At 37.5% G+C, this 26,859-nt stretch overlaps 1 protein-coding gene across 2 annotated transcripts in view; it reads right to left on the bottom strand.

Annotated features, from left to right (window-relative positions):
• Window positions 1-26,859, bottom strand: part of Exoc4 (exocyst complex component 4) — a 782,658-nt gene that overhangs the window by 107,815 nt on the left and 647,984 nt on the right. For both annotated transcript variants that reach the window (XM_078040565.1, XM_078040566.1), the window contains exon 14: window positions 13,593-13,771. In XM_078040565.1, the coding sequence (XP_077896691.1) occupies window positions 13,593-13,771 (179 nt within the window). The remainder of the gene's footprint in view (window positions 1-13,592; window positions 13,772-26,859) is intronic.

Here is a 26,859-nt window from a genome sequence, read left to right as displayed (position 1 = left end):
CACCTTGCCTTTTAACCACATCAGGCTTCATAATATCTCATTTATGCCATATACTGTGTATTTTAGCAGAATGGCGTGGGCGGGGGGGTTTCGAAGACTTCTAAAATACGCATAAATTGGAAAATGAAAAGAATGAAAAAGGAGAGGGAAAAACCCCAACTGCAATTAAAATGCAATGGTCCTCCACTGCGTGTCCCAGTGCTAGTTAACACAGACATTTCCAATAACTTTAATCTTCAAGTGGTGATTGCTGAAAAAAGAAATCAAGTTTGCGTTTCTTAAAAGACAAGAGGGAAGAAAATGACTTGTCATATCTGACTGGTTTGGAAATATAAAATCCAATTCTGAAGGAGTCGAGATAAGAAAAGTGTGGTGGAAGTGCCATCAGCTTAGCAAACACTAAATAATGAACAATGCAGAGACTGTCCAGCCTGATAAAGCACTCTATTAGAGGGACTGTTTTTAAATGAGTGATAATTGTGGCACATCCACAGTGAAAGGTTATTGAATTTTTATCTATAGGAGAAGCTTTTGACAGACTTGCTAAAAAAGTCACCTATAAATAGTACTTCCTTTAGATGAATTTGACCAAAGGGGTTTCCCAGCATGTAACATCTTTCTGACATTTACAGGATTTTTGCTTCCTTAAGAATCAGATCAGATATTCTTGGTTTCTATAAAGACACTTAGGTTTTTTTCATCAGTCTTACAGAAAAGTCTCCATTTATTCTTCTTTTCATAAAAATTGGATTAAGTTGTTAGTTAAGAGCCTAGTCAAAACCACCTAGGATTCAACGACCAGAGCTCAAAGATGTTAGTGCACAGAATTAACCGCCATTAATAAGCAACCCAGTACCTTGAAGTCTGACATCTGATATACCTGTTCCTCATATGAAGAGGAGGTCTTTTACATTTTTATTCCATAACATATGATGTTTAAAATTAATTCCAGTATTGGATTTAAGATAATGAAATATAGAATTTTCCCCTGATACATGACTACCAGAGTTGGCTTCAAAATAGGTCCTTTGGGGGCTGGGGTTGTGGCTCCATGGTAGCGCGCTCACCTCGCATGTGAAAGGCACTGGGTTTGATCCTCAGCACCACATAAAAATAAAAAATAAAGGTATTGTACCCATCTACAACTAAGAAAATATTTTTTTAAAAAAAGGTCCTTTGGGGCCAGAGAGCTATAATGCTTCAGCTTCTCAAAGTGAAGAAAATATTTTTTTAAAAAAAGGTCCTTTGGGGCCAGAGAGCTATAATGCTTCAGCTTCTCAAAGTGGGTGAAATACTGTCAAGATCACCTTCCTTCACTGTTTTTAGTATATCCAGTGTTTTTCATGCAGTGACATGGCATGGCATTCATCTTGCCACTGTCTTTTGGCAAGATGAAAGAACAGCTATGTCTGTTTCTGTAGGGACCCAGTGGCATGCTGGCTTAATATTTGGAGGCAGCCTTATAACAGGTGAGTATATATTTTTTCCAGATGCTGTGGTGTACATTCTGAGAACAGTTATATTTCATCTAGATTTTGTCACTGACTCATTTTGACCTTGCCAAATGGTCAATCTTCTGTTTCGTGACCATGCTTTGTAAATCTAGGAGAATAAAGGCAGGCAACTGAAGCTTGAGGCAGGGAGAAGTAATTAAGAATTAATGATTGTAGAGGTCCTTGAAAGTATGAAATGTAATCTGTTGAGTGCAAATACCATCATCCTTTGGGACGGTTACATGCACACACAATCATTTATATATATATATATATATATATATATATATATATATCCCTCTGCTACACTTTCTTGATGTTGGCAGTGTAGAAAAAGTCTTTATGCACCATTGAGGAATAAGCACTGAAAAAGCATATCCAGTATACATTTAGAAAATTTTTTCTCAATTCAATCCCACCAAGGAAGAGATTTCTTCCATGAAACCTCAGCCAATCCTTCAGCCTCTTTCTGGTTTCTCTGTTAGGATTTGTCTCCCTTTACCCACTCACTACCTTTTGTAACATACCTAAACTTAGTTTTAAGGGTGATGAAATTAAAAGTGAGGAGTTTATTAATCATGATTTCATGTTGGTGCAGGGCTTATCTCAAGTTTTAAAGCATCTAACTGACTACTGGCTTTCCAGATGGTAGTGTAGATTTAATAGTACGTGGTGCCTTCAGGTACAATCTTTCACTACTTCTCATTGTAAGATGTCCCTCTATTTCCCAGCTAAATCAGTCTCCTCAGATTTCTTATTCAAGTCACGCTGCCACAGTAGCCATTCTTCCTCAATGCTATGCAGGGTGCCAGCTCAGGCCAGGCAACTCTGCATTTCCAACATCTTCTCTGTCTGGCTCTGCAATTTCAGCATGTCACTAAAGAGCTGCCTTTTGTTTTCCACCTTCTTCTGCCTCCTCTCTTTCCTTGAGATTTTAATTTACATTTATTCTTCCTGTAACCATTTTATAGTTTTGTTTACAGATACAGTCATTCATCTGGAAGCTCCCCCACCACACACTTGAACATCCATGATATGATCATATTTTAATAAAATATTTCCCTTATGAATACAGATGTTGGCACTTGTAAAGAAATAGTCACATGATTCTTTATGGGCAGATACTCAGAACTCCATCATTACACTGGAAAGCTCACAGCACAAGTCTTCTGCTCTTCAGTTAATAATCACCTTGCAGAGTGGGGGCTGTCCTGATCAGGACTTGGCAGAGGATAATGAACTCTACAGATGACCAGCTGATCAGAGGAAGGGAACTGGATTTGGCTCCGGCATGTTTTTGAATAATGGTTGGGCCTTCTCAGAATTTTGTAGAACAGAAAGGGGCCCTGGCTTCTCAGACAGTCACTTGTAGCCTCTCAGATGCAGATACACTCTCAAGACATATTCCTATGACCTCAGACACATTTGGAAACTGGTGATTTACTAGAATGATTCATAAGCACATATATTAACATGTTTTAAAAACCACCATACAATTTGAGATAACAGAGAAGCCTCTGAAGAGGTATGGAAGGTAAAAAACCCAGTACAATGAAAGAGAGATCTTCAGTGATAAGATTTCACAGTAGGAAGCGCAGGAATCTATTATTGCTCACTCACTGTGTGTCAGACACTGTTAAGAACTCCAAGTTCACATTTCATTTATTGGATACAGCAACATCATTATTTCTACTTAATCGGTGAGGAAACCTATTTGGCTTATAAAGGTAAATAATTTCCTCCTGTTAATATAATAATCTGGTTATTTGTTCTCAAGTGTGACTAACTTCAGAGTCAAGTATGCCCAATGTGCCTCCTCCACCAAGGAAGAAAAATGGGGAAGATTCTACAGATTAAAAGGACATAGACGTATGGAGAGAGACACAATCAACCATAATTAGGGAGCTATGAGAGGGTGCTCAATGAGAAAAGACAAAACAATAGAGAAGGAGTGCTTAAACAGGAGAGCTTCCATTGTGCACTAGCATTTATAATGTGCTCAAAGCAAATGAATTGGGGACCCCACTGGGGTTAGTCTGAAGCTTGGATGATAGTGGATATTCACCATGTGCAGCACATCACTGTGGAGGAGATAGGGGTCCAGGTGGTATTTCTTATGAAATGGAAATAGCCCAGACTCCATTCCTTGTAACAACCTAAGTTTCAGAAGAATCTAAGAACAACCAGGTGAATACCCAGAGCACAGCAGCTTCCACACAATCCTTTCCTTATTATGATAAATGTTAATGGGTTTATAAATATCAACAGAGTACAGTTAAGACTGAAAATGGACAAAAATGAAATCATCATAAAATGATTGTTGGTATTTCTACTCCTACAAAACCTGATTAACTGTGAAATTGGTATAATATGGAAATACATTTGGACATTATTTTAATAAGAGAGAAAGGCTCATACAGAAGTAGAGCAGTCTAAATTAGATAATACCAAAACAAATTCTGAGTTGGACCGCGGGTGGGAAGCTCCTAAGCAAAATATAATACCAATGGTAATTTAATTTTCTTAGTAAACAGCATGACTGTGAAATTAACCAACGCCAATGAATTTGAAAAGTTTCACCAGTAAAAGAAGAGGAATGATAGGAATGAGTCCGCTTAAGAAAATGACAGCCACTAAGAACAAAAACTGATGACGAGTATTTTAGTGAGCCTTTTCAATGCTGTGACAAAAAGACCTGACAAAACAATTTTAGAGGAAGAAAAGTTTATTTTGGTGCTCACGGTTTCATAGATCTCAGCGCACAGAAGATGGCTCCATGCCTCAGGGCTCAAGGGGAGGCAGAACATCATGGCAGAAAGATGTGGAGGAGGAAAGCAGCTGAGAACATGGCACCAGGAAGCTGAGACAGAGAAGTCCCCTCTGTAAGGACACAATACCAGGGACTCATCTCCAGCCACACCCTACCTGTCTGTAGTTCCCACCCAGCTAATTCTTATCAGGGGATTAATGCACTGATTAGCTTAAGGCTTTCCTAACCCAATTATTTAATTTCTGAATTTTCTTGCCCTGGGTCACATATGAGCTTTTAGGGGACACCTAATATCTAAACAGTGGGTGAGGAAGAGACAAGAAAAGCCTAAGCACAGAAAGATGATTAGAGAAATGAAATATGCAGCAGAAGGCTAAGCATGCTGAGGAGGAGCTGTCTGATAACAGTCTACAAATATTTGAAACTTGTAAATGCTGAAGCGGAAGAGGAATTACCATACAGAGCATCCTAATTAAAAAGAATCAGATGAAATTATGACAAGGAAAACTCTGGCTTAATAGTTTGACAAAAGCAAAGCTGAAACAGGACAGTGTCCCATGAGATCTTGGCTAGAGAAATTTTTATTCTCATTTTTGCCAAGGCAGAGATTCGCATTTTAGTTTTCTTTTACCATCAAGGCACAAAAAGTCCAAGATAGTAAATTCTAGCATAAGAGAATTCAAATTCCATCTTCAGAAAATGTAAAATCATAGTAGGCAACGCGTGCAAACATCCTAGCATGCCACACAGCCAGGTACTCAGAGATGGCTGGGCAGCCACCTGGACCTTGTCCACCTTTAGTTTTAATGATAAGCACATTTCCACATTCATCTCAAGGGTGGCAATTGTCTTTTGAGTCAAGCCCTGATTCTTTGTGTCCTTCTCATTTAGCTAGTTTGAAAGGATAAGAGGAATGTTTTATTTGTGGTTGGATTTGGGTGACAGATGGGCTATATATCTATTGGTAAGCAGAAGTGGGTTATTATGCTGATTCTGGCATAGACACAAAATATGGTATCTCAGTGCCCTTTTTTTTTGTTCATAAAATGGAAAATCATGTCAATCCTATGCATCTGAGAATAGAAGAACTGGCAAAACAACTGCAAAGCATTTCCAAAATATAAAGAACTATAGAAATTGAAGAAGAAATTTTTAGGGGTTCTTAACCCCTGGCTGTTTGTTGAAATCTCCTGAGGAGATTTCAGGGGTGTTATGATAAGAGTCAAAGTTGAGAATTACTCCTTTAGAACTGTTGTTCTCAGCCTGATTTGGCTGGTTTGGGTACAGCCTAAAGAGTGACCCCAGGTAAGAAAAAACTGTTTCCTCCACATGGAGTCTTTCTGACCCTTAGGATTATAAGCTATATTGATTGTATAATTATTTAAGGTGGATAACCACATTTTGCAAGTATTCAACTTGTCCATTTTGCAAGCATTCAAAGGCACACATCAGCCAAATATATTATGATATCCCAGATGAGCTCCTACTGAAAAGGGGCACTAGACAAAAACCAAGAAAATTTAAATAAAGTATAGGCTTTGGTTAATAATAATGTACAAATATTCGTTCATTAATTGTGACAAACCTACTGTACTAAAGTAAGATGTTAACAATAGAGAAAACTGGATGTGAGATACATGAGAATTCGCTGCAGTGTCTTTGCAACTTCATTCTAAATCTAAATGTATTGTGAAATCAATTTGATTTTAAAAAAGTCAATTCTGCAAGACTGTCAATAAATATACTAGCATTCCTCTGTGAACTGAGGTGTGATATTAGGATACTGCAGCTAGAATTTTTGAGAACTCTGAGAAAAATGCAGTCTGGAAAAGGGTCAGTATAGCAGCCAAGCTGGAAACAAACCAAAAGGGAACCATGGTCATTTTGTATTGGGTGACTTGAACATTTCTAAAAATAATTAAACAAATAAAATCATCAAATAACCAGATTTCAAGAGAAGTTATCTGATGTTGTGCAAATTTGTCAGCAATATGACATTAAGTTTTGGTAACAGTGGAACATCTGTGCCTTACAGTATTGGGAGAAATAAAAGACACAGAACAAATTATATAAATATAGCACTGGACTGTGTGGCTTAGAATCATATTAAGGGGAAAAAAGACCTGTGAGATGCTCTGAAACAAGAGAATTCTATTAAAAAATAAACCAAAGAAACACTGCTATAATTACCTGGGTGGGTGAGGAAGAGACAAGAAAATAATTTAAAAAACATAGGTTTAGGGTTTAGACTTATACTGAATATTCTTGTCCTAACTGTTTCTCAAGTCTATTTGATCACTGCACCTTTTCCCTTTAGCATCTATCAACATCAATATAAACAAAATTGGCTAATGCTCGGCTTAAAACATGTATCTATGTACAGGCATATGAGTGATTTGGAGGCTGGGCAGTTAAGGTAGTTATCCATGTTTTGACATAACTAGGTGGATGCTTGGAGTATGCTTCAAGGACTAAGTATGTAACTGGTAACCTTTTAAACCTTTACCAATGACCTATGTGGTAATCTATGGCAATGTAAAACAGAACATTCTGTGATAATGAAAGTCTCTATTTGTGTGCTACTACAGTAGCCACGGAACATTTAAAAAGTGGCTAATATAACAGAAAATCTGAAATTTTAATTTAAATAGACTCAAAGTAGTGGCTACTATTTATAGGATCATACAATATCTAGAATATATTGTATAGCATAATAAAACATTGTGAATAACTTACAAAACACTTCTATGTTTTAATTTTGTTTTAGCTATTATGGGTTGAACCCAGGGCACTTAACCACTGAGGCACATTCCCAGCCCTTTTTAGTTTTTAAAAATTCGCATAAAGGGTCTTGCTAAGTTGCTTAGGTCTTTGCTGGCTAAGTTCCTGAGGCTGACATTGAAGTTGCTTCCTGCCTCAGTCTCTAGAGCTGCTGGGATTATAGGCACATGCCACTATACCCAGCACAAAATACTTTTAACACAAAAATAGAGGGGGGGAATTTAGAGAAATGTTTTATTGTAAGTCAGATGAAATTTAAAAGAAATTTATGCAATAATTCCATCTACTTAGGGCATAAAAATTCTGACAAGGCAAAAGAAAATGATAATCAGAAGTGATCATGAGTAAACTGTAGGTATTGGAGTGTTTCAATTAAAATAAAATATGTCCACCCTGCTGAAATGGTTTAATAGGAATATGGTGTGAAACACCAGCTAGTGGTTCTAATGCTGGTATTCGTTAAGACAGTGAAGTGGCTGAAAGGAAATTAGACTGAGAATTTGAAGACTTGCTTTTGTCCCAGGTCAGCATAGTCACACAGAGTGTGACAATCCTGAAGCCTTAATTTCCTCATGTTTAAAACAACTGAGTTGTAGCAGATAATTTTTTATCCTTAACAATAATTCTATTTTAAGAAATAAGTACATAAATAACTTTATAATGAATACTGCAATTCCTGAAACAATCCCAGGAATCAATATTATGAGATTACCTGCCCTGGAGGTTAGAGGGAATTGTGATTGCTGAGACTGAAAAAGACTAGAGCATGATATTATTATTTTTTTATTACCCACATGTAAGGGCTCAGCAAGATCTTCAGCAATGGGAACTGAGTGAGAGGGCGGGAGATGAGTCTGGTGTCAAAGGAGTCTAAACAGCTCACAAAACCCAACAGCAAAATCACAGAGCAAGAACATGTATGTAAGTGAACTTGGGCCTGATATGGGCTTCAAATCCCACTAGGTTTTGGGCATCCTTGACTCAGACTGGGACCTCCAGGCTAAAAGTCTTTAAAATGGGCAGGTATGGGATGAGGAAAATGTTCTCAGAAACATTTCAAGAAAAAAATAATCAACATTTAATTTCTGAAACTACCATAACATATGAAAAATGTTTAGAATGAGGCAAAGGGGTTTTAATAATAATTTTTAAAAAGAAGATGACCTCACCAAGGATTGAACTCAGGGGCACTCAGCAACTGAGCCACATCCCATCCTTTTATATTTGTATCCTTGAATCTAAATGGTATCTCTGACAGTATATAGTTGTACCTCATTTTTTGTTTGCTTTGATTCAGTTGGTTAATCCATTCATGTTTAATGTTCTTTTGATATAAGCTGGATTTACGTGGCCATTTTAATGGTTGTTTCCTGTCTCATGTCTTTTTGGTCTTCTATTGTTCCTTTACTGTTTTCTCTAGTATTAAGTGAACATTTTGTAATGAAGCATTTAAATTCTTTGATTTTTTTGTCACTATTTGGTGGGTTTTTAAATGGTTTTTTTCTTCTTGAGGCTTCCTGTACACATCTTAACTAGTCAGATTCAATTTCACATTTATACTAACCATTCCAATAAGATACAGAAATGTCACTTCTATATATTCACCACACCCCTATCTCTTTTGGCTTTATTCTTATACATATTATGTCTCTTAATGTTACAAATGAAATAATACATTGCTATAATTGTTATTTTATCATCTATAGTCATTTATGTAGCTCAATAAATGTTGGTTGCAACCATCAAAAAAGAAAAAAAAAAGATGACCTCTTAAATAGTAAGGTTTAAAAGTAAAGGACAGTATAGACTGTAGAAAGTTGTGGATTGGAATCCTATAGATTTTAACAAACTTTAAGATAGAAAGGAGGGCCTCTTTGAGAGCAATGCAGGCAAAACCAGCCCTGGAACTTCCTTTCAGCTTTATGAAGCACGATTCTAAAAGCAACACATCTTGTGGTGAGTATAGAAATAAGCCCATGCATTTACAGCCAACTGATTTTCAACAAAGGTGCTAACACATGGTGGAGAAAGTACAGCCTTTTTTAATAAATTGGGCTGGGAAAATTGGATACCCACATGCAGAAGAATAAAAGGAGACCCTTATCTCTCACCAGTTGCAAAAATCAACTTTAAATGGATTGAAGACTTAAATGTGAGCTCTGAAACTGTTCAGAGAAAATAGATGGAATGCTTCAGGATATTAGAATGGGCAAGGATTTATTGAACAAGACCCCCAAAACACAAATAACAAGTGAGGTCATATTAAAGAAAAAGCTTCTGAATAGCAACAGAGACAATCAACAGAGTGAAGACACGATCTACAAACTAACCCTATAATGAGGAATTAATATCTAGATAGATATGAAACTAAAATAACTCAATAGCAAAAAAGCCAAATAACCCAATTAAAAATGGGCAATAGGCCTAAATACATATTTAACAAAAGATACAAATGACCAAAAGATACATAGAGAATATCAATAATGATCAATATCATTAATCATCAGGGAAATGCAAGTCAAAACAAGATATCACCTCATCCTAGTAAGAATGACTATTGTCACAAAGACAAAAGATAGCAAGTACTGGCTAGAAGGCAGAAATAAGAAAACCCTGCACACTATTGGTGGGAATATAAATTAATAGAGCCATATGGAAACCAGTGTGGACATTACTTGAAAAATCAGAACCAGAACCACCATATGTCCTAGCAGTCAATCCCACTCCTGGGTGTACATCCAAAGGAAATGGGACCTGAAGGTTGAAAAGACATCTGTACTCTCACATTCACTGCAGAGCCAAGAAAAAAAAATGGATCACCTGATGAGTGGATGAACAAAGGTACTACATATATAATATGAAATACTGTTCAGCCATAAAAAATAATGAAACCCTGTCATCGGCAACAATGTGGATAGAGCTATAGATCATTAAGTGAAATTAGCCAGGCACAGAAAGATCACTTGATCTCACTCTATATGGACTCTAAAAACATTGATTCCATAGGAGTTGAGAGTAGAATTGTGGTTACCAGAGGCTGGGGAGAAAGGGGAGGAGGGCGAGATGGGGAAAAGTTGATCAGTGGTACTAAGGTACAATAAGTTAGAATAAAGTTCTGGTGTGCTATTGCATGGTAGGCTGACTACAGAAAATTATAATATATTATGTTTTTGAAAAAGCTAGAAGAAATGATTTTGAAAGTTTTCACCAATGATAATTTTTAAGGAGATAGATATATATAACATGATCTAAACGTGACACACATGCATGTATTGAAACATCACATGGTACCCCATAAATGTTTTTTGTTTGATGTATTAGTTAAAAATGAAATAAAATAAATAAAAGCAACATATCCTTAAAACAAAAGGGTAAGTATAAAAGAAAGTAATTAATAGTAAATCGAAATATAATCCAGGAATTTTTATGTAGGTGGTAATCTACCCTCAGAACTTCCTTAATCAGAACAATTTCAAAGTCACTACTTAGAATTTTTACAAACAGCAGATATTTTGAAGAGCAGATACTATTTGGTACCTTCACTACATGGTTGAAATTGTGATAAATGGGGGAAAATATGTATAAACATAGATTATGATTACTCAATGCTGAATGTGATCCTGCTCAACTTCTTTGCACCAAAATCATGGGTATTAAAACAGATCCTGAAAATTAAGGTATTCTATGGATGGGAATGGCAGATAGACATTTAGTTAAGGTTGGGAAGAAAGTCAGAAAACAAGACAAATAAACCAACAAAGAAAATCTGCTACTGACATGCAATAGTTTCTTCAGCATGATATGTAATCCTTCAGGTGGGCGAGAATCCTGCTGTACTCTCTGAAGAGATATTCTGCCATGGAAACAATATTCTGCAAACTTTCTCTAATCTATTGTATTTATAGCTTCTTAAATTTAATAAAATATGATGTTTACTGTGTCAAATAGTTAACTGGATGTAAAACAACAAATAAATCCAAAATCTTTTTGACTTGACTTGATTTTTTCCCTTGTCCTTCTGAGAATCTGTGAGTACAGGATAAAAGGCCAGCATTTTCTTCATGCAATCTCTTCCCCAGATGTGGAAATGCTTAGCTGGAGTAATCATTGGGTTCACTTTTCAAAAGAATAATAAAGAGCTGCCCCTTATTCCCTCCATAGAGTCACACTGACATGGAGCAATCAAAGTAACCTATTATCAGAGAATCCCCTGCTTTGTTCAAATTATAAACATCAATGGGCATCTCTCCTGGGACCTCAGAGAGCATGCAAGTGTGGGTGAGGTAGGCTGGGTGTTAGCAGGATAAACTAAGTTTGCTTGACGCTTTGTTTTAGCAAAGACACCAGAAAGTGTTATTACGGTTCACTTGGGTTTTGCACTGATCATCAAAATGCTGACAGTCACTTAAATCACTCACTGGGTGGAATAATCATCCTGAAAGGAATTGAGAGGGTACAGCTTATATTATAAAATGGAATTGAGCACATGAGACAAGAGTATTAATGGGTGTGGCAGAAGAGATCTTTCTCAGAGTTACAGAGATGATTAAAGACGTGAATCAGACATCATCTCCACCAGGTACTCTTAGTGACATGAACACAACAGCTAAATTGCACAATTACAAAGTTAAGCATAACTCAGAGAGCATCTTTCTCTTTTTGAAGCAATTGATGCCAAGTTAGCCTGTTTGAATCACTCAGTGTTTTGCCTTAGAGATGGTGAGGGATCTTGCCTGTGCAGTCCTTTGAGACTGCATAGGATAGAAATCTGGAATGCTATGCCAATGGAAACAAGATCATATTACAATTAGACACTGCTGGCCACCACATGAGAGGATCCCTTGTAAACATCACTAAGAAACCTTCCCAAGCAGCCCTGCATTTGCAGGAGCCACAAGAAGTCAAGAGGCATGTGGTTCCTTTTATAGAGCTGTTCATTTTGATATCAGTAAACAGAAAATTAGCCCTTTATGACTGGGGGTGGGGAGAGTGGGCTTGTCTGGGAGATAAAATGGACAATTTCAACTACTGCTTGTGATAGAACTGCCTGCTATTATGAGGTTCTAAAGTTGGAGGACCTTTTAAGTATATCTCCTCACAGAGTCAGCTCAAATGCAATACTATATTTACTAGGCATATGCATTTTTTATTTTTATGGATTTCTGAGAATAAGTGTATAATTTTTCCATCAGATAAAATATTTTAAATTAAAGTATAAAAATTATGTTATAAAAATAAAAGTATTAAAGAATAATATTTTAAGAAGATTTCTAAAATAGATGACAAAATCTCCCTTAGAAGCCCACTCCCTCTGTCCCTTCTACCTGCCCTTGTTGGCCCTCAGAGTAGGGACGTAATCAGCATGAGACTGCAGGCAGAGTGAGCGTTCAAAGAAGGTCTCGGACTCAGCTATGGATCCTGTATTTCAGGGAATAATTTACAAATTCATCCACTCCTTTTCTATCTCCAGGCTGGAATCATGGTTAATCAAATAGGAACTCATCAAACGACAGTGATGGTAACTCAAGAGTCTACAGTCCAAACAACATCAGCATTTTCTAATAATCATCTGAGAGTTAACCCTAAAGTGAAATACAGAGCTGATTTTGCTGCTTTCTTCCTCCTGCTGCTATGTGCTTTTTGCTGTCTTGTTTTTGTTTCTCCATTCATACATCTAAACCTGCCTTTTACTTTATTCCTTCTTCACATCAGTTTTTCTTGGTCTCTATTTTAACTACATCTTACATACATACTCTTAAAGCAATGCTGTAGAAAAAGTATTTATTTTATCACCATTAAAAGTTTATGTGCCCTAAAGTTTTCAAATTATTTTTTTCTGAGTCATTGGTCCTCGAGAAAGTTTTCCCATTCTTATTTCACACTCTATTCTTTAATTTCCTTGAAATCTATAATTGTTATCTCTCAGCCATCTCTTTTCCAGAATAATTGCTGTCCTCATTACCTCTATTTTCTAGCACCTTAATTGCTTCTATTATTCTCTTTTTAGACAGTTTTTATTAGCTTTATATCAAGTTAAAATGAGAACGTAGCCATGCACTCAACCCTGAGCTCTGAGACAATTTCTGCCCTTGAGAAGCTATTATAAGGAGGACCACAGGTACTGCTTTCTGTTCCTGAGACACAGTGGTTCAGTCTGACATGATTTTATGTTTCTAGGGCTTAATATAAACCCTGTTAACATGAGCCTTTCCTGACTGTCCACACCCAACTCAGGGAAATTAGATTAGCTCCTTTCCAGAATTACAAAGTAGTGGAGATCAGTACAGATGGAATTCAGAGATCTAATAGGATCTTCTGACACTCTTTTCTTTTTGTTTGCTTGTTTGTTTCATTTTTTGAAGTGCTAGGAAATTACACCCTGGGCCTTGTGTGCGCCAGGCAGGTGCTCTACCATCCCCAGTCTCAGATCTTCTGACAATATGGCACACGCCCTGTCCCCATATTGTGACAGAAAGACACATTTCAAACAACAGCACTCAGACTAGTTTCTCCACAGTCCTCACAATCTTGTCCTACTAGAGACTTACTCTGGGATGTAGACAGATTGGAGAAAGCTGACTTTGTTCGGCCTGCCAACCATTCCAGGCTTTCATGCATGTTTGCCAAGGCTTTGAGGTCACTGACGTCACGCAGAATGTCTTGTGGAGGGATTAACTTATCACCCAGGTTCCCAATGAGAACTTCGGACTCCTTGCCAAAGGCGGCCCTGAAAAACAAATGAGGAACACATTTCACCCACAGCACAGCGAAGGCAGAGATGTGTGACGCTTTTGAAGGCGTACTGGTGCAGTCACTATTTCACTTTGTGCTGTGTCCTAGGCTTAACTTCGTGACAGAATGGTCATGTACTGGCTTATAATTATTTGTGGGAAAAAGAGTTCTTGGAAGAAGAAAGAGGTAACCCCACTGGTTGCAACTTTAGGAGGAACCAGTATGGGCCTTGTGACAGTGACAGCCCCCACGGATGGTTCTTGTGCTACTCTCTTGTGGGGTCTTTCCTTACTGCTTCTCCAGCTGTGGAAGAGGCACCTGGAGTTTTCTCTGAGTCCCCCAAATGAACAGCTTAGGGTGCCAAATATGATTAGTGTTTCATCGTAAACAAAACCAAACAAAAGACCAAGTTAATCCAGTGGCTAGAAAACACTTTAAAATGTTCAAAAGCAAAGAGGACCCGGCTCTTTGAGGGAGCAGGTTATATCTGAGAAGGATGACTGGTCTTATTCATTTACTTATTCTAAAATATCTGATGCAAATAAACTGTAAGCATCACTTGGAAAGAGAAACCTATAAAAACCAATGCCAAGTTCCTTTACTAACTGAAACGATATAATCAGGTAGGTTTCACACAGAGCCCAATATCTTCAAAATGTTTTCAGGGGTGGAAAAATCAAGTTACATAGGGTTACAGAGAATAGATCTGGAAGGGACCCTGGAGACCACATGTCATAACCACCGCAGAGATGAAGAAACGGGGACTGAGAAAGTGAACTGCTTTGTCTAGGTGACACATGAGCGGCAACGCTGGGCTCACGTTGCCTGGTTTCAATAGCTCTCTTTCTTTCCAATACAGAAAGGGCTAAAATAAGAAAAGATGACTGAGGATAGTGGAAAGAAAAACTATGTTTTTTCAGGAAAATTACACAGGGCAGGTAAGCAGAGTTGATGCTTGGGGAGGTAGGAAGAGGCATCAGGAGCTTTCTCTAAGTCCCACGGCTTTTAAAACACAGAACACCTTAAGTGAGAAGATGCAAGGGCTTTATTTAAGTAGAACAAGGTGAATTAAGTTTCAAGCAAGCAATGAGTAACAACAGGCAAACTATAGTCAGAAGGTGTTTAACTGACAAATAGATCCTAAGAGCCCAGCACTATAGCACTCAATGCTGAAACTACTACCATGATTAGATGTCTATTAAAAATGCTTATCTACCAAGCAGTGACTCATGATTAACCTTATTTCAACAGAGGACTGCCTTTTTAAATGGAAAAGTCATAGATGATTGACTGATTTGAGTAAGTCCTGGTTTTAGGGACAATAAAGTACCATGGACTGAGCACATGAAATTTGAGTGTACCAACAAATCTTATCTGGGATCTTATAAAAGGTCTTGTTGTGGGACCCCAAATGCTGAATTTCTAACTAGGTTCCAGGTGATTCCCAGGCTATTTAGTCTGAGAAGCAAAAGTTAAATTGCAGTCTTCCTTAAATTGCAGTTTGAATCCTGAGTCTGCTACTAGTTGTATTGTAGGATGCTGCTTAATGTCCCTGAGCATGAAGTAATGCAACAATCAGAAAAGGTGATTTTTTAAACTTTCTTCTTCTTTTTTTAATGGTACTGGAGACTGAATCCAGGGATGCTCTACCATTGAGCTTTGTTCCTAGTCCTTTTTATCTTTTGAGATAGGGTCTTGCTAAGTTGCTGAGGTGACCTCAAACTTGCAATCTTTCTGCCTCAGTTTCCTGAGTAGTTGGGATTCCAGGCATGTGCCAATACTGTACCCAGCAATTTTTGACTCTTTTTATTGGGAAAATTTTAATTTCAGAGAGAAGAGTATTACAAACCCCAAGTACCCATATTCCAGTTCAACTGTTAGAAACTCAACATGGAATTTACTGTCCTCACCTCCTCTCCCTCTTGGAATACGTCAACAAAAATCATTCAAGTGATGCTTTTAAGAGTGTATCACAGTGCTTAGAACTCGGTAAAGCTCGTCAGTTGAAGCTATTACTATTCTTAGGTCTGCTGAGATGGCTAGTTATTTAGAGTCAGCCCAAGGCATGTGATGATGAATAAATTAAACAGGTAAGAGTGAGCAACAGGAAATAAATTAGTTCTCATTTAACAAATGGAACCTCATGACACTATAGCATGTGTCCCTGTATCTCACAGAATCTTTAAGAGGTAAATTATTGTGACAGAAATCACTACCCTACCCAATACTCAATATCCCATGTCTTTCTGGTAAGAGAAGCCTGGTATTGTTAGCAATAAACCTCAATTAAACTGAAAATGAACCAAAACAAAAAGTCCACTAAATTTCCCTGTCCCTCTTGTGGATGTGATGACCTGTGACATGTAAACTGAAATCAGATGGGCTTCTAGAAAGCTCTTTCTCTGTTAATCTTAGTTGGCAGGGACCTCTTTTGCCTTCCCACTTTCTGGAATGCAGCCATAGCAACTGAGCTCTTCTCAAACATCAGGTGACCTTGAGTGTGGAAGTAAGTGCTGTGGTAATGGAGCAGAAAGATAAGAGGATGCAGGCACTGATGACATCATGGAGCTGCAAATCTCCCAGACAATATGCTTTTGGGCTTCATGTCATTGCAGAGCAATAGAAACCTTCTTTGTTTAAGTCACTGATATTTCAAGTTTCTGTTACTAGCTGCTAAATGTAATTTCTAACTGACACATCATCTGATTAGCATAAATGATGTCATCCTCAGAAAACTTACTCTGTATGTGTATATCCCTAAAATCCATTTATTGGGAAAGCAAAACCATGTCCCTTCTGTGACTGAGTCCAGAAGACATTTCTAATATCTTCCCCTTGGCTGTCACCCAGTCAAATTGTAAATATTTAGTTTTCTTAATCTGTTCTTATATATCAACTCTTCCAGCCCTTAATCATCTTTGATAGATATAACACAAAGAATGCCTGCAAGCTGGGTGGTTAAAAAGCAACAGGGGAGGCAAACAGCTTTGAAAGCCAGGCTTGAAGCCATTTTTATGCATGTAGGTATAACCCTGGGTGGAATGTGACAATCAAGACGAATGTTAAATTTATGTAGAAGGCTAATCTGTGAGAGGGCTCTGTGGGCCCCAGGCATGTCTGCTGTGCTTCCAGCGCTGGATGCCTGTCCCATTTCCCTTTGGCTCACCCAGATTTGCTTAACCTCTTTAGATGGGAGAGCAATAGACTGAGAAAAATACAAACTGCCTCATGTTGAATACATAGTAGACATCTCATTTGACAGGAATCCATAATCGCCCCCTAAGAACCTGGAATGAGCACAGAAGCCATGGCATGGAGGATAACTGATTGACAGCTGTAACCATCTCACACAAAAACCATTCCTTCGAGGATTTGTGGGTATGAGAGAGCTTGGTGGAAGGTTTTTATGTGTAACAATAACCTTAGAGGGCTGGCTTTAGCTGCCTGACTACAGATTTTTCCCTAAACCCTCTGATTTATTAAATTATAGTATATCTATGCTATGAAAACTTATGGAGTGATTAGAAATTACATAGTACAGAATACTTGATATCATAGGAAAATGTTTGGTATTACTTATTTCTAGCCATGATATGTAGTTGAGTAAATAAATTATTATTAAAATGTATACACTGTATAATAATACAAAATAATTATATATATAAACTGGAAAAAGGATTGGATATCTAGATACTGAAAGTATTAACTATGTGACTGAATCATGCTTTTTGCTCTTCTGTACTTTCCTTATTTCTTCAAGAAACATGTTATTTTTAATTAAAGGAAATACCGAGGGCTGGGGTTGTGGCTCAGTGGTAGACCACTTGCCTAGCATGTGTGAGGTGCTGGGTTTGATCCTCAGCTCCACATAATAATAAACGAGGCCTGCACTGCTACCGCCATTGCTGCTGCCTCTACTTCCACTGCTGTCAGCCTGAGGTCACCTGGAGGTCTTCTTTCTGGGTGCTGCTGCCACAGAAGAAACCACTGCCCTGGATGCAACTGAAGCTGACACTGCTGCTGACCTGCTGCCTGCTGTCAACAACCACCACTGCCACCCCAGCCTAGAGGACTGTTTCGGAGGAGACTCCAGGTTTGGTTGCACGTGGCTGCATATAGTTTGGGACACCAGCCAAAGCTTGAGGCCTGGGTGCCAGCAGGTTTACCACCACAAGAGCTTCTGACTAGGGATTCCAGCTAAGACCACAGGTCCAGTGTGGGGGTGCCTGCAGGTTTGGAGGAGCCTGGGTGGGGTCTTCCTGCTGAGAGTGCTGGTGGCCCTTGTCTTGCTGCCGCATCTCCTGGTTGCTCCTTTGCATGAGTGTATCCCTGGTGATCTCTCTGCAAGTAGGAGCAGCATTGAGATCTTGGGACTGCAGTGTAGCCAACCCTGAGGTATATGAAGCTCAGATTGGTGGGATAGGACTGGGTTTGAAAGGGCTAATCTGGGTTTGGTGGTCCCAAGAGACATTAGAGACAGGGCTGAGAAACTGTTGAACACTGACAGAGACAGTTCCACTTTCCAGCAAGATTTATTTTATTTTTTTGATTCACTAATCTCTCTACCATATTTGGAACAGGATGTTTTTATGCATCAGTTTGTGGAGGATCATGATATATGAATGGTGTTTTGCATTTTTGTTGTATTCTTATGTCTTTAATTGTTCTCTTTGTTCGTATTCTTTCTCTCTCTTGTCTATTTTGTTTCCAATTTTTTTCCAACCAACAACCAATCTATTTCAGCTCCTCTTCCACTCTTCCTGTGAATTTTTACTTCTAACTTCTCTCTTCCTCCTTTGTGAATACTGCATATTATACTATCTCTGTTCTCTCATCTACCATTTGAAATTGTAAATCATTTTTACAAATATTCTCTTTGTACTGTAGATAGCAAATATACTTTCTTCTCAGCAGCATTCTCATTTCAGAACTCATCATTTTGGTTCAATGTGAGAAAGCAGTAGACGCCTTAGTGGGAGCTATTAGGTTTAACGCTCTATATTGTGTACATTGGGTGCTGTTGATATTGGTCTCACCAGTAAAGGTGAAGCGCTGGAAACCTTCAGGGACATAATAGATCTACAGGGTAGAATTTATCCTGCCTTAGATCCATACTTTTAGATGGGAAAACACACTAACAACATGAAAAAACAAGGGAATAAAGTGCCCCAAACAAACCAAGATGTTTCAACAACAGAAGCCACTGACAACACAGTAGAAGAAATGTCCAAGAAAGAGTTCAGAATGTAAATAGTGAAATTGATATGTGACATAAAGGATAGTATAAGGAGTGAAATCAAAGAAAAAAATACAGGAAGTGAAAGACCACTTCAATAAAGAGTTAGAAATCATGGAAAAAAAACAAGCAGAAATCCTTGAAATGAAGGAATCAGTACACTAAAGTATAAATTAAATAGAAAGCATCACCAACAGACTAGACAACTTGGAAGACAGAACCTCAGACAATGAAGACAAAATACATAATCCTGAAAGGAGAGTGGAACATGCGCAGAAGATGGTAAGAATATATGAACAGAACATCCAAGAATTATGGGATAACATGAAAAGACCAAATTTAAGAATTATTGGAATAGATGAAGAAGCAGAGATACAAATCAAAGGAATACAAATCTTTTCAATGAAAAAATAGCATATAATTTCCCAAACCTAAAGAATGAAATGCAAAATCAAATACAAGAGGCTTACAGGACCCCAAATGTACAAAATTACAGTAGTCCCACACCAAGACACATTATAATGAGAATCACTAACACACAGAACAAAGATAAATTCTTAAAGACTGTGAGAGAAAAAAATCAAGTTATGCAAGGGGGAAACCAATTTGGATCTCAACTGATTTCTCAACCCAGACCCTCAAAGGTAGGAGGTCCTAGAATAATATATTTCGAGCTCTGAAAGAAAATCGATGACAACCAAGAATTTTATATACAGCAAAATTAAGTTTCAGATTTGAAGATGAATTAAAACATTCCACGATAAACAAAAATTAAAAGAATTCACAATTAGAAGAACAGAGCATTATTCTCAGCAAAATATTCCATGAGGATGAAGTGAAAAAAAAGAGTGAAAACAAGCAAAGGAAGGCTCTACATTAAAGGGACATTTAACCAAATGAGAAACTGAGACAAATCAAAATCCAAAAATAAATCAAAATGACAGGAAATACAAATCATATCTCAAAAATAACCTTGAATGTTAATGGCCTAAACTCATCAATCAAAAGACACAGACTGGCAGACTGAATTAAAAAGCAAGACCCAACAATATGCTGTCTTCAAGAGATGGGCAAAGCATCCAGAGGTTGAAGGTGAAAGGATGGGAAAAAATTTATCACTCATATGGATTGCATAAACAAGCAGGGGTTTCCATTCTCATTTCAGATAAAGTGGATTTCAAACCACAGGTAATCAGAAGAGACAAAAGCATTTCATATTTCTTAAGGTAAGTATATATAAACATAACAATTATGACTATTTATGCCCCAAACAATGGAGCATCTATGTATATCAAACAAACTCTTCTCAATTTTAAGATTCAAATAGACCACAATACAATAATACTGGGTGACTTTAACACACCTTTTTCACTACTGGACAGATCTTCCAAATAAAAACTAAAGAACTAAAGAATACAGTCAATGATTTAGACTTAATAGACATATTTAGAATCTTTCATCCATCAATGAGCAAATATACTTTCTTCTCAGCAGTACATGGCTCCTTCTCTAAAATAGACCATATCTTATACCACAAAGCAACTCTTAGTAAATACAAAAAAACAGAGATGAAAAAACATTCTTAGAGGTAAATGACAACACTGATACAACATATCAAAATCTCTGGGACACTATGAAGACAGTACTAAGAGGAAACATTACTGCATTGAGTGCATTCATCAAAAGAATAAAAAGTCAACAAATAAATGACCTAACACTATATCTCAAAGCCCTAGAAAAAGAAGAAAAAATCAACACCAAAAACAGGAGAAGACAGAATATAATTAAAATCAGGGATGAAATCAATGAAATCTAAACAAAAGAAACAACTGAAAAAGTTGACAAACAAAAAGTTGGCTCTTTGAAAAAATAAATAAAATAGAAAAACCCCTGGCCATGCTAATAAAGAAAAAAAGAGAAAAAACTCAAATTACTAAAATACAAGATGAAGAAGGAAATCTCACAACAGACACATCTGAAATAGAGAAGATAAGTAGAAACTATTTTGAAAATTTTTACTCTAAAAAATAGAAAATATTAAAGACACTGACAAAGTTCTAGAGACATATGACCTACCAAACTGAATAAGGACGTCATACATGATTTAAAAAGATCATTTCAAGTAATGAAATAGAAAATGCCATCAAAAGCCTACCAACCAAGAAAAGCCCAGGACCAGATGGATTCTCAGCCTAGTTCTACAAGTTTTTCAAAGAGGAATGAGCACCAATACTCCTCAAAGTATTCCATGAAATAGAAAAGGAGGGAACCCTTCCAAGCTCATTCTATGAGGCTAGCATCATGCTGATACCAAAATCAGACAAAGACACATCAAAGAAAGAAAACTTCAGACCAATATCCCTGATGAACACAGATGTAAAAATTCTCAATAAAATTCTGGAAAATCTCATACAAAAACATATTTAAAAGATAGTGCAACACAATCAAGTGGGATTTATCCCAGGGGTGCAGGGTTGGTTCAACATACAGAAATCAATAAATGTAACTCATCATATTAATAGACTTAAATATAAGAACCATAAGATCATCTCAATAGATGCAGAAAAAGTATTTGATAAGATACAGCATACCTTCATGTTCAAAACACTAGAAAAACTAGGGATACCAGGAACATACCTCAACATTGTAAAAGCTATATATGCTAAACCCAACACCAGCATCATTCTAAATGGAGAAAATTTGAAAGCATTCCTGCTAAAAACTGGAATGAGACAAGGATGTCCTCTTTCAGTACTTTTATTCAACATTATCCTTGAAACTCTAAGCAGAGCAACTAGACAAAAGAAAGAAATTAAAGGGATACGAATAGATAAAGAAGAACTCAAACTATCACTATTTGCTGATGACATGATTCTATATCTAGAAGATCCAAAAAATTCCAACAGAAAACTTCTAGAACTAATAAATGAATTCAGCAAAGTAGTAGGATATAAAATCAATACCCACAAATCAAATGCATTCCTATACACCAGTGATGAATCCACTGAAAGAGAAATTAGGAAAAATACTCCATTCACAATAGCCTCAAAAAAATAATTAAAAAAAAAAACAACCCTGGGAATCAACCTAACAAGAGAGGTGAAAGACCTCTACAATGAAAACTACAGAACACTAAAGAAAGAAGTTGAAGAAAACCTCAGAAGATGGAAAGACCTCCCATGCTCCTGGAGAGGCAGAATTAATATTATCAAAATGGCCATACTACCAAAAGTGTTATACAGATTTAATGCAATTCCTATTAAAATCCCAATGACATTCTTCATAGAAATAGAAATTTATTTGGAAAATTAAAAGAGACCCAAAACAGCTACAGCAATCCTTAGTAAGAAAAGTGAAGAAGGAGACATCACAATACAGCCTTTATACTACAGAACTATGGTAACAAAAATGGCAATACCAAAATACCAAAATAGACTTGTAGACCAATGGTACAGAATAGAGGACACAAAGACAACCCCCCCCCAAAAAAAATACTAGACAAGGGTGCCAAAAACATTCACTGAAGAAAAGAGAGCTTATTCAACAAATGGTGTTGGCAAAACTGGAAATCCATATGTAGCAAAATGAAATTAAACCTCTATCCTTCACCCTGCACAAAAAATCAACTCAAAGTGGATCAAAGACTTAGACACTAGAACAGATGAACCTAATAGAAGAAAAAGTAGGCACAACTCTCTCCAATATGTCAGCTTAAGAACTGAAATCTTCAACAAGACTCCTAAAGTAAAAGTAAAATCAAGAATCAATACAAGGGATGGATTCAAATTAAAAAGCTTCTTCTCAGCAAAGAAAACAATTGATAATATGAGGAGAGAGCCTACAAATTGGGAGAAAATCTTTACCATGTGTACCTCCAATAAAGCATTAATCTCTAGGATATATAAAGGTATGATAAATTGTGGTATAAAGGTGTATTAAGAATTGTATGCAAAAAAAGAGAGCTCATGTATAATGACATAATTTGGTGCAAACATACTTTATATACAGAGTTATGAAAAATTGTGCTGTGAATGGATAATTATGAATGTAATGCACAACATCTAGCTGATTGGCTCCTCTGCAGTGATGTTCATTGGGCTGTTTCCCTGCCCTTCAGACTGCCAGCTGATGACTGGCTCACAGCGGCCCCAGCAACATCTAGCTGATTGGCTCCTCCACGGAGCTGCTCATTGGGGGACTTCTTTGGCTCTGCCCACGAAACCCAGCCAATCAGCCTCAAGAGCAGGAGGATTGTGGGAGGTGGAGAAGCTTGTGTGGGTGAGAGGCTTGTGGAAGCCGGTGGTGGCAGTTGGGCTCTGAGGGTTTTTTCCTGAGGAGCTGTTTTGCTTGGCGTTTGTAGTTCTAAAAATAAAGTTAGTTTCTTTTGACAAGTGTCTCCTGAATTGTGCCCAGCCAGACTGCGGCATTTGGTGACCCGTACAGGGAATGAACCTGCGATCTTGGCGTTATCAGCACCAACGATTCGCTTGGTCATAAGCCAGTTGTTTTATTAATGGCATTGCTTGTTCTGTATTCCCAAAAATTTTGGTAGCTGTTTGAATAAGCCTATCTACAAATTCAGCATAAGGTTCATTAGCTCCTTGTATTACCTTAGATAATTGACCCTGTAAACCTCCATGTCCTTGTAAAGTCTTCCATGCCCTAATCGCCTCTGCAGCAATTTGTGCGTATACGCCAGGATCATATGCAATTTGTTGCTGCTGATCCTCATAAGGTCCCTTTCCTAACAACATATCTAGATTTCTCTGAGGATAACCAGCTTCTGCATTTCGCCTAGCCGTCTCCTTGCAAAATTCCTCATTGGCAACCTTCCATAACAGGTATTGACCTCCATTTAGCACAGCTTTACACATTTTAGCCCAATCTGCTGGCGTCATGTTCAAGTTGTTAATGGATTCGACCAAGCTCACAGTGAAGGGTTGTTACAGCCTCTTTTAGCTCCTTCACTGTTTTGAAAATTAAACCCTGGTAAATTTGCTGCCCTCCTACCTCAAATACAGGGCATACTTGAGATCCTGTCTCAGGATCCCAACTATCAACTGCGGGGGTTGGGAGCCTCCTAGCATATGGAGGTGGTGCTGTTGATTGGACACTTATGCTCTCTGGTGATAGAATGCTGTTAGTAGCAGTCTCCTGTAGAGGTGGTGCTGTTGGTTGGACACTTATGCCCTCTGATAGAAAGGTGTTATTAGCAGTCTCCTGTTGTAACTTTTCCCTTGATGGCTTTTTCTGCTCTAAACTTCCTTCCTCTGTCTCACTAGCTCGAAAGACCTTCTCTTTTACTTGAATCTTTTCCTCTTTCTGACTAACTTGAGAGACCTTCTCTTTTACTTGACTCAATATGTCTTCTCCTTCCTCTACCTTTGTCTGAACTGAAGGCTTTGGACTAAGCAAACCAGATACGTTCGTCCACAATGGCAATGTGCCAACTGGCAGAGTCCCTGGGTTGTTCTTTTCTATTCTTTTTAAATCTTCACCATGATGGTCCCACTGTGATATATTTAACAACTCCTCCTTAAAAATCCATGGGCTACATTTTTGTATTGTATCAACGTATGCCCTGATTGTTCTTGATTTTACTGAGATGCTTCCTTCCTCTAACAATTTACTTAACAGTCTTTCGGTTTGTTTTTTACTAATTGCTGATCCTGTATTTCTACTATAATACAACCCAACAAGATAACACCAAACAAAACCGAGACAGAATCCAATAAAAATGGAACAACAAAAATTCATTATAGCCTTTCTATCTTCCTGACATGTGCATCCGTCCTTTCTCCCTATCTGTTCCTCAGACTCAAATAGTTTTTCCTCAGATGTGAGCAGCTTTTCTCACTCATCTCCAGGGACAGGCAACTTAAAACAAAAATGAAGCAAAACAAAAGAGGAATCTTAAAATGGCTACCCATCCTCTCGCCCTGCCCTCAGGGGCGAGCAGTTTAGTTACCCTCAGTCGCTCCCCGTGCGAGCCACCAAATGCCGCAGTCTGGCTGGGCACAATTCAGGAGCCACTTGTCAAAAGAAACTAACTTTATTTTTAGAACTACAAACGCCACACAAAACAGCTCCTTAGGAAAAAACCCTCAGAGCCCAACTGCCACCACCGGTTTCCACAAGCCTCTTACCCACACAAGCCTCTCCACCACTCACAATCCTCCTGCTCTTGAGGCCGATTGGCTGGGTTTCGTGGGTGGAGCCAATCAACTAGATGTTGCTGGGGCCGCTGTGAGCCAATCATCAGCTGCCAGTCTGAAGGGCAGGGAAACAGCCCAATGAACATCACCGCAGAGGAGCCAATCAGCTAGATGTTGCTGGGGCCGCTGTGAGCCAATCATCAGCTGGCAGCTGGAAGTTTGCTGGCAGCTGGAAGTTTGCTGGGACCCCTTTGGCTGTGGCTCTCAACAGATAATTATGAATGTAATGCACTCCACTATTGTCATGTATGTAAGAAATAAAAAATAAAATAAAATAAAATAAATGAGTGTTACTAAAAGAAATTCAAAAACTTAACACAAAAACCCAAATAACCCAATCAATAAATGGCCTAACAAACTGAACAGATACTTCACAAAAGAAAAAATACAATCAATCAACAAATATTGAAAAAGCATTCAACATCTCTAGGAATTAGAAAAATGCAAATCAAAACAACACTAAGATTTCATCTCACTCCTGTGAGAATGGCAATCATCAAGAATAAAGTCAACAATAAATGTTGGCGAGAATGTGGTGAAAAAGGTACACTGGTACATTGCCCGTGGGACTGCAAATTGGTGCAACCACTATGGAAAGCATTGTGGAGATTCTGCAGAAAACTGGGAATGGAAACACCATTTGTCCCAGCTATCCCACACTTTGGTTTATACCCAAAGGACTTAAAAATCAGCATAATATAGTGACACAGCCACAATGTTTATAGCACCTCAATTCATATTAAGGTGTATTAAGTTAGACTATGGAACCAACCTAAGTGTCCCTCAATAGATGAATGGATAAAGAAAATGTGATATATATTTTTTTTCAATGAAATATTACTTAGATTTAAAGAAGAGTGAAATTATGGCATTTGCCAGTAAATGGTTGGAGTTGAGAATATCATGCTTGAGAATATCATGCTAAAAGAAATAAGCCAATCCCACAAAATCAAAGGCCGAATGTTTTCTCTAATATGTGGATGCTAATTCACTATAAGGCAGTGGGTAGGCACTAGGGAAGAACAGTGTTACCTTAGATTAGGTAGAGGGAAGTGATGGGAGGGGAGGGAAGGGTTGTGGGATAGGAAAGATAGTAGAATGAAACAGACATTATTACTATATGTATATATGTGATTATATGACCAACATGATTCTGTAACATGTACACTCAGAAAAATGAGAAATTATATCCCATCTATGCTTGATATATCAAAGCACATAAATGCATTCTACTATCTGACTTCTTAAAAGAAATAAAGATGGTAGAGTTTGATGATCGTTATTATCCAAAGCTACACGTATGAAGACAGGAATTGGTATGAACATACTTTGTATACAATTAGGAAAAAAAAAAACCCTAGAGAAAAAGATTTTGAAAGTTTTCACTGTAAAGAAGTGATACATATTTGAGATAAATGTGCTTAATCTGACTTAAACATTATACAATGTATACATATATTGAAGCATCATAATGTACTATATTAATATGTATGAATTTAATAGTTTTATGAATCACTTTAAATTAAAAATCATATAAGGTATTCTTTACTTTTCATTAAAATCTTTTTATAATTAAAAAAATAAATGAATAAAATAAAGATATTGTGTTCAACTACAACTAAAAAAAGAAAA

This window comes from Ictidomys tridecemlineatus, chromosome 2, assembly GCF_052094955.1.
Source record: "Ictidomys tridecemlineatus isolate mIctTri1 chromosome 2, mIctTri1.hap1, whole genome shotgun sequence".
NCBI classification, from domain to species: Eukaryota; Metazoa; Chordata; class Mammalia; order Rodentia; family Sciuridae; genus Ictidomys; species Ictidomys tridecemlineatus.
The sequence above is the reverse complement of the archived record's forward strand: the minus strand, read 5'-3'. Positions and strand labels throughout refer to the sequence as shown.